The 12,667-nt window shown below is 40.8% G+C and overlaps 1 protein-coding gene across 8 annotated transcripts in view; it reads right to left on the bottom strand.

Annotated features, from left to right (window-relative positions):
* LOC142395221 (transcription factor COE3) overlaps positions 1 to 9,839 on the bottom strand; it is a 66,727-nt gene extending 56,888 nt beyond the window's left edge. For all 8 annotated transcript variants that reach the window (XM_075478428.1, XM_075478432.1, XM_075478429.1 and 5 more), the window contains exons 1-6: positions 9,110 to 9,839; positions 8,665 to 8,821; positions 8,312 to 8,375; positions 7,968 to 8,023; positions 6,007 to 6,080; positions 4,209 to 4,277 (exon numbers count right to left, since the gene is read on the bottom strand). In XM_075478428.1, coding sequence (XP_075334543.1) covers positions 4,209 to 4,277; positions 6,007 to 6,080; positions 7,968 to 8,023; positions 8,312 to 8,375; positions 8,665 to 8,821; positions 9,110 to 9,240 — 551 coding nt within the window. In that variant the 5' untranslated portion in view covers positions 9,241 to 9,839. The remainder of the gene's footprint in view (positions 1 to 4,208; positions 4,278 to 6,006; positions 6,081 to 7,967; positions 8,024 to 8,311; positions 8,376 to 8,664; positions 8,822 to 9,109) is intronic.
* Positions 9,840 to 12,667: the final 2,828 nt, after the last annotated feature.

The following is a 12,667-nucleotide window of genomic DNA, read 5'->3' as shown; positions in this document are numbered from 1 at the left end:
AGTGACCCTATCTACATTACTGTTTTCATTAAAGATAGTGGGAGCGTAAAGCTAGATTAACACTACCTACTGAGTGCCATCTTAATTGCCCCTCTGTAGATGCAGTGAAAACATGTCATTTAGGTACTTCATAAACACACTTCTCTTTGCAGGTTATCAAGACAGCCGCTCAGTGAAAACACACCCCCTTTTCCAAAGCTGATGTGCAATTAAAATGGTTTTAGAAATCCTCTTTGACAGTCCAGGGCTTAGCCAAAAATGTAAATGACATTAAAGGAGACAATGAATTTAATTTTGTTTAATGTCCCCTTTCGCTGATTCTCATTTACATCACATTTCCACATAAAGGGCTGACCTTATAAATACTGGCATTTGTTCAGCTTTTGGAGGTAATCACGGTTTTGCAAAAACCAGATGGGCGCACGCAAATTTTCCGATTTGTTTCTTAGAAGGCCGAGGGAACCGGATGTGAGGCGTTCTAAGGCTCTGGTCTTTTGTTTCTGGTAAACAACTTGACAACAAGTCAAGTGCACTCTGGGAAATGACCTCGTAGGTGTTCCACAAATGAACGATAACGCAAAGTCATTTGGAAAATACAGGCACACTAATGAGGGACATAACAGAAAGCTAAGCAAAATTTACATTAGGCCAATTTTTAATTGCATTAACACACGAACAGGTGCGGCGAGGCCTTTATAAATGAGCTAAATGAATAAAAGCCACCCACAGCACAACCATGTGTGCTCACCAAAAGAAGGAGACAAGGGGAAAAAAATACGGGGAAAAACAAGTCAATGTCATGAATTATTCAGTGGCTGGGCTGCACTCCAAAGGTCAGTGCTCTTTGACCTTTGTGACAGGAAGCGAAAGGGAGTGCCGTGGCCACTAGAATAAATGGAGCTGACATGTTTAGGTCTACTTCACAAACTATTTGTGAATGGTGGCATAAATTGAAACAGGATGTTAAACTCTATGAACATGTATTAAAATCCGAATTCTCACACGCACAAACATCACGTCTGTCCTCTCAGTTCTACGTGTTCAAATTGCCCAATCTTCTCAGTAAAATGTGACCTCTGAACCCCAACAGGCAGAATGAGTCATTTTCTCTCGTCTTTCAACAACATGTGCTGTCTTATTACAAAATCCATGTGTAAGCCTGAGCAATGTATCTAATCTTTCACACAAGAGAAGACAAAGTCAATATGCAGAAGAGTGAATACTAGAACAGGATAGTCATCGTAAATTGAGTTATGTTTGGATATACACTCTGTGTTCTGTAAATGGGAAAACCATCTAATCAGATATTGGGTGCCTCATCACTGTAACTCTAAAGAGTCAAATTACTGACTTAATAAACCTACACACCCACTTACTTTAAAGCACCATTAACTTATAAAAGTGACATCTGTAGCACTCTTAGATTTATTCAAACTGCAAAGTGATGCGGTCATGGCAACAATGCTACAATTAGTCCGTCAATTAATTTCCTTTTTCTTTCATTTGATGTGCAAACCACTGATTTTATTCTTTTTTTGTTGTTTTTACATTTGACATTGGCGGAAAGAATGTCACTATCATTATTGACAGACAACAGATTTTTTCTTTGAGTAAAGTGTGTACTTGCTTTTTCAAAAATATTAAAAACTTGAATCAAAGCGCGTATAAAGCCACTGAAATGCAACAAAACTAGGGCCTTTCTTCATCCAAAAATGACTATGAATAATGCAAGGGCATCAAATGTAATGTGCTGAAATATTTAAAGACCAAGCAGAGCTGAAACTTTGTGACAGCTGTTGGGCCTATATGTAACCGACTTTTTTTTCTTCTTCTTCTTTTTAAGAGAATCCTTCCTCTTCAAAAATCTCAGTGAAAATCTGTATCAAAACTCAGAGAGAAAATAGGGTAAACAGATGTCTGGCTTGACCGCAGGAAAATAGGACACATTTGGAATGATAAGTTTCCCAAACTCCGTTGGATATGCCAGATCCATGGGAACGCCAGTTAATGTCTTGCTAGATGCCAGCTAGCTGTGTGTGCTTTCCCCTCTTACCATCTGGGAAAATGTTACAGAGAACGAAGGCCATCAATGATTCACTCCAAATCTGTTTCTTAAGGTTCGCTCATGCTACTGTTTCTCTAGAAAAATGTGGCAGTGCTAGCTGGTTTTCATGCTATAATTGTAGACAGATGAAACGTGCCTGATTCAACAATCAAACCTCTCCTCTAAGTTTATGTCACTCAACTATGTTCTACTCAATTGGAAATAATCAGTTTCTGCCAGCAGCGACCACGGCACAGGTGTCTCTAATGATGTGCATGAGAAAATGACAGATGTAACAGAAATGGCTGTAAAACATGGAAGCTTGAAGTGAAAGCTTAACCATATGCACTGCAGGAAGAGTCAAGTAATTGCACTAAATAATCTTAAAGTAAGTAAGCCTACAGTGTGCTCTGGCCATGACCGTAACTCTTGCTAAACCCTGCAACCTTTCACAAGCACCCCTCTCTGCAAGCCTCCCTCAGTCACTGGGAACCTGTGTGGGTCTGTTAGGGTGAGCTGACGGGCTCATAGTTACGACATGGAGACAATGGGAGGGTCTAATGAGGAACATATGCTTTTGTGTTTCAACAGAGCTGCTCATTGTGCAAGGAAAGGGATACTCTACTCCTATTCAAACTCGTCACAATGAAAATCCGAGCCCTCCCTGAGCCAGTTGAGCTTACAATATCTATCCGCTTCTTTTTTCCCCGTTCTTTTTTTTTCCCACCCCTTCTTCTTGACTTTAATTCTACATGCATTCATTTTGCTTATTGTACTTAAGTTACATGTTTTGTTCAGCAGATTGAAGAACAATGGTGTGCAAAACTCTAAAGAGTAAAAAGGCAGCAGAGCAACACAAAGCAAACATGAAAGCAGCGGAAATCCGACAGAGAAGACATCTCAAGTTCTATGTTGATATCTGCAGTATCGTCCCGTCATTAATAATATACCTGACTAATAAATTTGAAAATCAATGTGGTTCCTTCTCTCTTTACACTGCACTGAGACCACCAGAGACATTTAACCACGGAAACAGCATAAACAACATACATATGGTATACATGCATTTGTGTGGAGGTGTCTGTCTGTCTGTCTGCCTTTGTGTCCTCATCTGAGTGTGTATCTGCGTTTATCTTCATGTGTGTCTGTGTGAGTTTGAGTTCAGACAGCAGTAGCTCTGGTAATCCATCCAGGCTCCCAGGGCAGCCAGCTCCTACTTCCTGATGCATGAGAAGCCGCTGGAGTGGAGTGGCAGCAACAACTGCTCAGCCCTATTTGATTACTAATAAGAGAGTTGTCCCCTCTGTCAGATACCAGGCATTCTCCGCTAAGCAAACAGTGATTCCGGCTAGTCAAACATTAGCATTGCTGCTTCTCCTACTACGTGGTGAGAGTAACATTGAGATCGAAGCTCAAACTACACCCCCTACCTCACCTCTATATCCACCACGCTCACACACAAACATGCACACATGCATCCTCATCTTCCTGCCCAAACATATTCACACTGACCAGCACCTATAGTTCTGGTTGCTGTGAATAATAAAAAATGTCAATGCCTGAACGAAGGCTATTTATTGTCCCTCTTTCGAAAGTAGTGCAGGTAACATAAACGTGGCAGCTGCAACTTCCCTTAAACTGAAGAACAAAACAGCAGACATAAAATGTTTATTCCTTCTAAGACAAAACTTTAATGGCATCAAGCTCACAGCTTACTCGAAAAAAGGAAGCAGTCAGTGAAAAACAACTATCGACAGCGAGACCATCACTGTCATAAACAAAGACAGGAAGCCAGCCAAATAAATGCAAAGTTGCCTAAGCTAATTAGATGTATTCCCAGCATGATCCTCTGGTGATTGAACCACCTGTGATTGAACAAACCCTATCCAGGTGGTGACCGCCCCTCGGAGCATAGGTACCTGGGAAAGACGCCCCTCAGCCGCTCACACAGAATCACCCACAGTTCCCACACAGTGGGCTGTAAGATGCAAGTCAGCCCAAGTGGGCTGTCTGGTACACGGGGAGGGATCTAATTTGTTCACTATCTCATCCATGCGCCTGCTCATCCACTCAGTCACTCATCCGTTTAGTCAGCGTGATACTCACTCATTCACTTACTCATTACCTGTTCACACACACTCAGAGTATGCGGCACACAGCCTACCTGTCAATGATCACCGGGTCTGACGGAGTCTCGTTCCTGTTTCCACAGCTTTTCTTGTCACAGCATCGGCTGCGGAGAGAAAAGAAAAAAAAGTATTTTTAAAAGCAAGAAATACTATGCTAAAAAGAAGTGAAATTACATTTACTAAGTGCATCTGAGTGGTTTTGATTTTTAAGGGGAGAAAAAAATTGCCATGAGACTTCCTTCAATCTATCTAATTCCATTGATGCTGATGGCTGATAAAAATGGTGAAAACAACATGTTGTGTTGTTTGGCTTAGTGTTGGAGGGGAGGGGTGTGGGGATTGGGCCAGGAGGCAGGGGAGTCACTTTTCACAGCTTCAGCTTTTGTTTACCTCTAATTGCCAAGCTGCTATTTCTGAGGGAGATGCAAGGTGCCACCCTCAACCAATATTTCTGCGGGGCATTTATCAATTATGGCCTCAAAAGCACTAATCTATCTTCCAGCACATGTTTCAACCATCTCCACCCTAAGCCTATAGCTAGCTGCCTCTCACTTCTTTGATTGGGACTTAAATCAAAACTGCAAAAATAAAAAAATACATCATCCCAGCTTCCATTTGAAATGAAAACATAAAAACATATGTGAATAAGATTGATTTATGCCATATGGTGCAGAGAGAAAAACAAAGATTCTATGCAGAGCTACTATCAGTCAACCACATGCTATCTGAATACCCCTTGTTATAGGAGGCAATAATAAGGATGTGCTTTATAACAGAAGAGTATCAAAGAAAATATGGAATTAAGAAGTAGTGTATTCCAAGCCTGGAAAAAAAAACAGAATTAGACTGCATATCAAAAGAGTTGTCTTTTTGTGTATGTACTGTATGTGGTAATAAGCTGCAGTTCTTATAGTTATTTTATTCAACAGCAAAATGCACTTCCTCTTGACAAAGAAAAGGGAAAAAAAATTACCTCTCAAGCACGACCATATTCAGGATGTCGCAAATAAGTGATGGATGCGTGTATAAATTGAGCGTGAGTGATGAGTTTATGCATGAAAAAAGACAAATCATTCTCAGCTCTCATGCTGCTCTTGCTCTCAAGCAGTAACTTGAACAATGCACCGGTGCAACAAAGCAGAGGTTAACCGACAGTATCCAAATTCAATGTTCACAAAGCTCATGCTGAGCTCAACAATAACAACAAAAGGCGTTTTTCCTTTTAGTATCAATGACACCGATGAATAGCAGTGCAATATGAGCAGTTGAGATTTATGTGGTTAAATGACACTAAAAGGCTCGCTGATCAGTGTTGACAGGTGGGATCAACCGAGAAATGACTCTGTGAAAAAATAAAATAAAATCATACATAGCATGCAGCGTTTGTGCATAACAGAAAACACATTGTCTCTGGCAGGCTTAAATACTGGCATCCAGCTCTTTTATACACAAAATAAATAAACACACAAAAAAAAAAGACTGACTTATGTGCTTTGTCACTGGCTGTTTATTATACATTCAATTTCCCTTCAGTGACAAAGACAGTCAGTTCATTTTCACTGTCACATTCATATCAAAGTTGAATCACATCATATCAAAGTTGAAAATGACAGCAGCTTTGTGTGTGCGCTTGTGTGTGTGTGAGTGTGAGTGTGTGTGTGGCTGCTGTAGGACCAGAAGACAGTTTGGACTGCTGAGTGTCATGAGTGTCAAAACTTATTGCGGGAGAGGGGAGGGGGTTACTTTTTGCATTGGTCTGCAAAATGGACATAAAGAAAAGTAAGAAACAATAGTAAGAAGTGAAAAAGAAAGATTAAAATGAATATTGCTTACCTGCACATAATTTCATGAGTGAGAAGAACTCTGCACATTTCCGGATTCTTGTCTTGACCTTCATAAATTATGGCCTTTTGAAAAAAAAAGATGGAAACACAGTCATCTCTTAAACACATATCCATTTGAGTGAATGGCAGATACGTGGACTAACACAAGTTCTGCTTTTGCACTAAAGAAAAATAAATCAGGACATGAATATACATGATGTTATATGTTAGGATGAGAGCAAAGTAAGATACAAGATTAATATTATTACCAGGACAATTATGGAAGATGTAAAATTATATAAACAATAATACAATACACTATCATTTTAAAAAAAAACAATTGCCAAAAATATGAATAGGTATATTGTATTATACAAAACAAGATAACATTTTTTCGCAGCATCAGTTGTGACGAAATCCAATTGTGAGATTAATCGTTTCATTATATAAATAATAAAAAATAATATTAAACAGTATTTTCTTGTATTAATCTCGATAATATCCTGTAGCTCCCACAGACAGACAGAGAGATTTTCATAAGGAGAGATCCAATAGAAGTGTCATCAATATGCTTATAATCTGGGGATATTTGGGGGAAAGTGTTAATGGGCAATCTGTTGTTTATTTTGAGCCGCTAACAATGATCTTTCTGTGGATAAAAAGCGGTGTCTGGCGGTACGGTTGAGTAATTTTTGAGCATTGGCTGAAACAGATGGCGTGGAGCTATCAGTTCTGCCGCTCTTCTCTCCCTCCCTCGATCCCTCCCTCCTTCCTCCATTTCTAAGGATAGACACTTTACTCCCTCATACTGAACCGGCACCAAGTGGAAATGCGAGCAAAGCGCCGCGTTATTGACTAAATTCAGCACATCATAAAACGAATAAAAACACCACAAATAATGACGGAGATATGTTATGTTTGTTTGTTTTTTTGAGGGTGGTGCTTTTTTTTTTCTTAATTTATCATTTTGTTCTGTTGCCATTAATAAATGTTGTTGTAAATTTTATTTTTTTTAACCCCTATTTTATTTTCCCTACTTCGCTTCAGGCCAGCAGGATAAAATGACTTTGAAAAAGTGACATATCTGAACCAGGTCGCATCACTCTCTTATTTTTAAAAGCTGTCTTATTTGACCTGCTGATTTTTTTTCTCCCTCCGTGTACTTTGTATCTCCTTTCTTTTTCTTTTCTTTTTTTTCCCCTTTTTTATGGAAACCGGGCGATTATCTATATTGGTTTGATTTATGTCGCTATTTGCAGCTGTAGCAACAGAAATCCATAAATTGCTTGTTCTGCGTCATTGACTCGGATCAGTCACACAGGAATGTTGTCTGTGACCAGTGGTCCAGGCTTCACGGCTCTATTCCAAAGTCTCCTACCTAAACCCTCTCTTTAATAACCTCCAAAAAATTTTATGGATGGAAAATCAACGCGAGTGTTTTAATTTCTCTCATCATAATATTTACTAATTATAATTTGCGTTGGATTTAACTGGACTCCGGACTAGGAGTCACCCAAATGTTGTTGTTGTTTTTAAGAAGATGACTGAAACGCACCTATGCGAAGCCATCTATGTTCAATTACGCAAAATATAAAATTCCATGCAGATTTTTAAGACACATTTAGAGCGTGACCTCTGACTCTTCGCAAGAAAAGACAAACCAGATCGCATGGAGCAGAGGTGGTGTTTAAACTTTAATGCTGGACAAACAGCCCACAAAGGAGTCCAACTCGGAGTGAAATTGACTTTAGAGTCTTGCAATATGATAGGGTCAAACGTAAACAGTCAAAATGGAGGCTGTCTCTCCTTATTACTCCTGTAATTTGATTTTATTCTGTGCCACAAGCTGCAGATTTTGCAGGCAGATTTAGAGTGGTGTGTGGACCTCAGGGGTGGCGATTTGCACGGCGCGTAAAGGTTTTACACCAGTGGATGTGTGCAAGGTTGGAAACAAGTGTAACAGCAGCTTACCTGCTTCGTCATGGAATCGATTAGCCGTATGTAAAGATCCTGTTCTGTTCTGACGCCTGGGGAGAGAAAAAAAAAGAGGAGCAGTTGTGAATTTTGAGGAATTGTTGGCAATGAATGGGAGAAGAAAATCCCAAAAGTTCCATGGTGCATATAAAGAATTCAAATAGTGATAAAAATTCATTAAAAAATCATGTAGACTGCTCTGTTATTATCATTATTATTATTATTATTATTATTATTATTATTATTATTATTACTATTATTAGTGGTTTTATGCACACAGCCCAACTAATGTTGGCTGCTTTTGCACATGTTTGCAAAATATTAATGACAGTTTCACTCACCATTACTGTACAATAACTGTAGTTTGTAATGTATCCCATTGTTAGTTTTTTCACTGGTTGGTTCCTGCAGAAAACAACAGTTTGTGAAAATCAGCATCAATAAAAACAACTGCCCGCCACAACCACCGGTCTGTATCTATATATGTGCATTTTCTACGCTAAAGAAGAGAAACGGCTTCAGTCTTTAAAACGACTCTCTGTCATCAGCGAATTGAGTTTTTTCTTTTAAAAAAAGAAATCAATATTGCACGTGACTTCCCTTAGTAACCCATTGCCATTTCAAAGAACATAATTTCGATACATGTGCTGATTATGTGCAGGGTTGCATTTTATCTCGAAAACGCAGCGCTTACTTTTTCTTTCTCCACAAAGTCCACAAAAGCTGTCCTTTCGATCTCCACGGGCTGACCCTGTCTGTCATACAGCGCCAGGACGAAATGGAAAAAATTGGATTTTCTGAGGTTGGAAGGGGGCTGCTTTTCATAATGTGCCCGTGCCAAGCCGACACCGCTGCGGGGAGAAAACAAGAAACCATCTCGGTTAAGCAGCGGACACCGGGGATACTAGATGATGGAGAAGCTGATGGAAACATTGAAGATGCAGAAGCACGCTTGAGTACGGGGGAGATTTCTTGATTTGTCACAATAATGGGTAATCTGATGTAATGAAAGAAGGGAAAGCCGAAGGGGGGGCATTTATTGGGAGACCGTAATTGATACAGAGTATTCAGGGGATTGAGAGGTCGATATGATGAGGAGGGAATGCGTGAGAAAAATCAGATGCTTTTGGCATGCGTACCTTTGGGCGGCTGTGTTTGCATCCACCACCCCAGCTGTGTGCATCCAGGAGCGGACCGAGTTCAGTCCACCCAGCGGTTCCTCCTTCATCGTCGTCCCACCCCGCGGTATAGTTTCCTGAATCCCAAACATTTAGGACAATCTGTGTGAAAAAGAGCCTCCTGCGAAATTAAAGAAATAAACGTCCAAGCGTGTTATCCTTCAGGGTTTCTTCTCGGGATAAGTAGCGAGAGCCGATTCAGACTTGCAAGGGAAAACCCGGTCCACAGGTCTTGCCTCCCTCTTCAGTCCGTCCGATGTGAACAATTCTCAAAGTGCTGTACTTAGTTAGAGCGGTATCCACAGACTGGAAAAGTGAATTGTTCAATAGACAAGATTTTTTGGTGTTGCTATTGTTCCTCTGTTTTTTTTCTTTTTTTCTTTTTCTTTTTTTTTTCGTGCTATTCACAGAAAAATCGATGGCAGTTGTTTGTGTTTGTGGGTGATGCTGCTCTCAAAGTGCCCACATCCCTGAAGCACCGCATCCAAAACCTTCAGGACTTCTTGTTGAATAAAAAACCCACTCCTGAAAAAGGTGCTGCTGCTTCTCCACAAGACAAACACAGGCAAAGGCTGATCACCAGTGGAGGTGTTCCTTGTACACAGGAGAGGTGGATAAGGGGCCCTTTCGCGTCGTGCAGGATGGATGGGAACATGCAAAACTAAGCCCTCTTTCCCCGAGGACTGAAATCTTTCCCGGGAGCCAAAACTCTAGACCCACGGGAGAGGCGCTGTCAGAATATGACGCTGAAGGGGCGGGGTTTTGACCATATATGGAGCTCTGACTGTTCCTGTCAGGCAGCGGCGCTCCACTGTACGGGTACAGCCCTATAGTGCAGCAGCCTGAGAACACTCATTCGCTCCACTTTTCCTCTTGCTTAGGCCCTATATGTGGTGAGTTTGATTTTTTTTAATGATATGGAAAATTCAACCGGTTGTAACCATCAAACATAATGAGGAGAAAAATAATAAAAGAAAATGCATAATAATAACTCGGGATCAGGATTCATTGCTTATTATTTTTCTAGCTGGCCTAATGATCACAATTTCCGTGATTAGTTTTATTGTGCGGGAAGAAAATGAATAGATTTTGATATATTTATTCGTTTAGACTTGCTTGCATTATTCCAAACGGACTTGATGGGGTTGTTTGTTCACTGATGTATCGAAAGCATCTCAGTATCTTTGAGAATACAGGCCATAAATCATGTATCAGCAAATGGCAACTCGTGTTTCTTAATATAATTGACAAAAGTGTTTCTTTTTGTACACTTTAACCTTACGCTGGGTGGTATTTTATCATAGCTGATGTGTCATTATTGTAACACTGATTGCAGAGGATCACGTGTGATTAGGAATCTATTCATTTTCATTAAATTGTCATTGAAAATTTTCAGACAGCTGATAATTGACTTTCAGTTGTTTTTGCTGTGCGTGGCCAAGAGAATTCCTTAACTTTCTGCGCTGGGAATAAAACACGCACAAAGTTTGAAAATGACTCGTGAGCTATAGCTTTTTACGCTGAGATAAAGCAGCCTTTTTTCTATTTAGTGGAGATGAAGTCAGATCCTCTGACCTCTTTTAAGGACCAAAGATCTGAGCCAAACGGTGTCTCACAGCATTAAACAAACTTCGGGGAGCCCGTTGTTCTGTGTCCTCCTCATTTCACGCACGTCCCGTAAAATCGGTAATCATCAGAAACATCTTAATCATTTTTAAAGAGCCAACTGCCTCCATGTCCGACTCTGTCCGAGAGGGACAAGCAGGCAATCCGGTTCATTAGTGGTGAAAAGGGGGAGAGGATGGAGGGCGAGAGGGGAGGGTGCGAGGAAGAGAGATGTGTGCTATATCCTGAGCAATCTATCTAGCTGGTGCTGAGGGTTAATAGCTGCTGCCAAAGATAAGTGAATTATAAGCTGTTGCTTTCACCTCTACAAAATCTATTGCCAAATTTCACAGTCACAAAATGAAGGTGTGTTTCTTTTATTGTTGTTTACTTTTTTTAGGGGTTGTTAAGTCTAAAAACAGCAAGACAAGTTATAATTTGTAAAAACGAAATCCAAGTCTCACGGACATTTCAAAGGGTGCTCTTTGATAATTCTGATGTTCTCTTGGAAGGACACGCGTGTTGTCAATGTTTTGTCTGTTCCACCGAGATTGCAAATATCTTTTCTTGCACAGAACTCACGGTGCTTTTTTTTTTTTGCACAGTTTCAAGTCGCTTATTAGAACTTAACCCCTGATTACACGCACCAAGGCGATTTAAATCTGATTATCAAATTAGGAGACTTTGAGACAAATCCTCTTAGATCTGATACTGTTGACTGGAGAGGGAAAATGGATCTCCACACCCGTCACGTAGGTAACGATGCTGTCCTGAAAGGGAGTTTTAAACCGTATTTGACAACAAATGCAGCTGTCCCGCTATTTCAGAAGATATTAAAGGGAAATGAATGCAAATCTGTGTGCAGGAGCCATCTGGACGTGGAGAGAGGGAGTCAGCTGCTGCACACACTGAGGCGCGGAGCCTGAATCCGTCTCAGCTCATTCTGTGGGATCATCTGCGTGGAGGGCTTACACCGTGGAAAATGCGCTCTCCATCATTAGGTGAAATGTTAGCATCAAAATAAAAGAAGTGTTGATCCCCGTTTGCTTTAATGTTTGCATGCTTGTAAACTTTGCACCGGCGCGGATATTATAGGATCTTTGTCCCATTTTCTCATCACTCCACCCGAAAAAGAAATAAATAATAATACATTTAAAAAAAAACCTGTTTCTCAACAGCATGCTGGGGGTAAGTGATGGGTGACAAGAGAGGAAACAAGTGCAAACTGTTTCTCATATCTTGCATCTTTGCGCTGAGCCAGGCTGAATGCTCGTTTAAATGACCGGCTGATGACACGGGGGCCCGTAATCTCTCTCTCTTCTATTCAGTGACCACAATGAATGAACCCCCAAAGATTTGAGCCCGAACACTGATATCAAAACCAAACTCCTCGGGACGCGTGCTCTCCTATAAAAATGTACGGGGTGACTTGGAAGACCTCCCGTCTCGACGGGACGAGCCTCCTCCGTATTGAGGGTGACGTCTTCTTTTTTTGTGTGAATTTACGGGGTGAGGCCCTCATGATCTCCTTAAATTTGCATGTAAATGGCGACATCAGCCTATACGCGTGCCAGGGGCCAGCGGGCCTCCCAGATGTCAAGGCAAAGTCAATCAGCCGGCCGCTGCCCAGCTGTCCATCGATGCACTTTATTGGGACAACACTTTCATTATGCTCACCTGCATTGTTTCCTAATGGATTGATTGGCAAAAAGAGGAGGGTGACGGAAATCTTATTAGCACCCACCAAGCAAGCGAGCTCGCTCACGGCTTTATCACGCAGGTTGTTTTAAAGTGATCTTCTTTTCGATTAAATATTAATCAAATCCGCCTACAGTTACGCATCGTTCCAAATGAAACAAATGTGTGCCCACTTACTGTTTACAGCAACTCAACACACATTTTTAGGTGTACTTT

Source organism: Odontesthes bonariensis, chromosome 2, assembly GCF_027942865.1.
Source record: "Odontesthes bonariensis isolate fOdoBon6 chromosome 2, fOdoBon6.hap1, whole genome shotgun sequence".
NCBI lineage: Eukaryota > Metazoa > Chordata > Actinopteri > Atheriniformes > Atherinopsidae > Odontesthes > Odontesthes bonariensis.
Note: the sequence above shows the minus strand (reverse complement) of the source record. Positions and strands in the feature narration are given on the sequence as shown.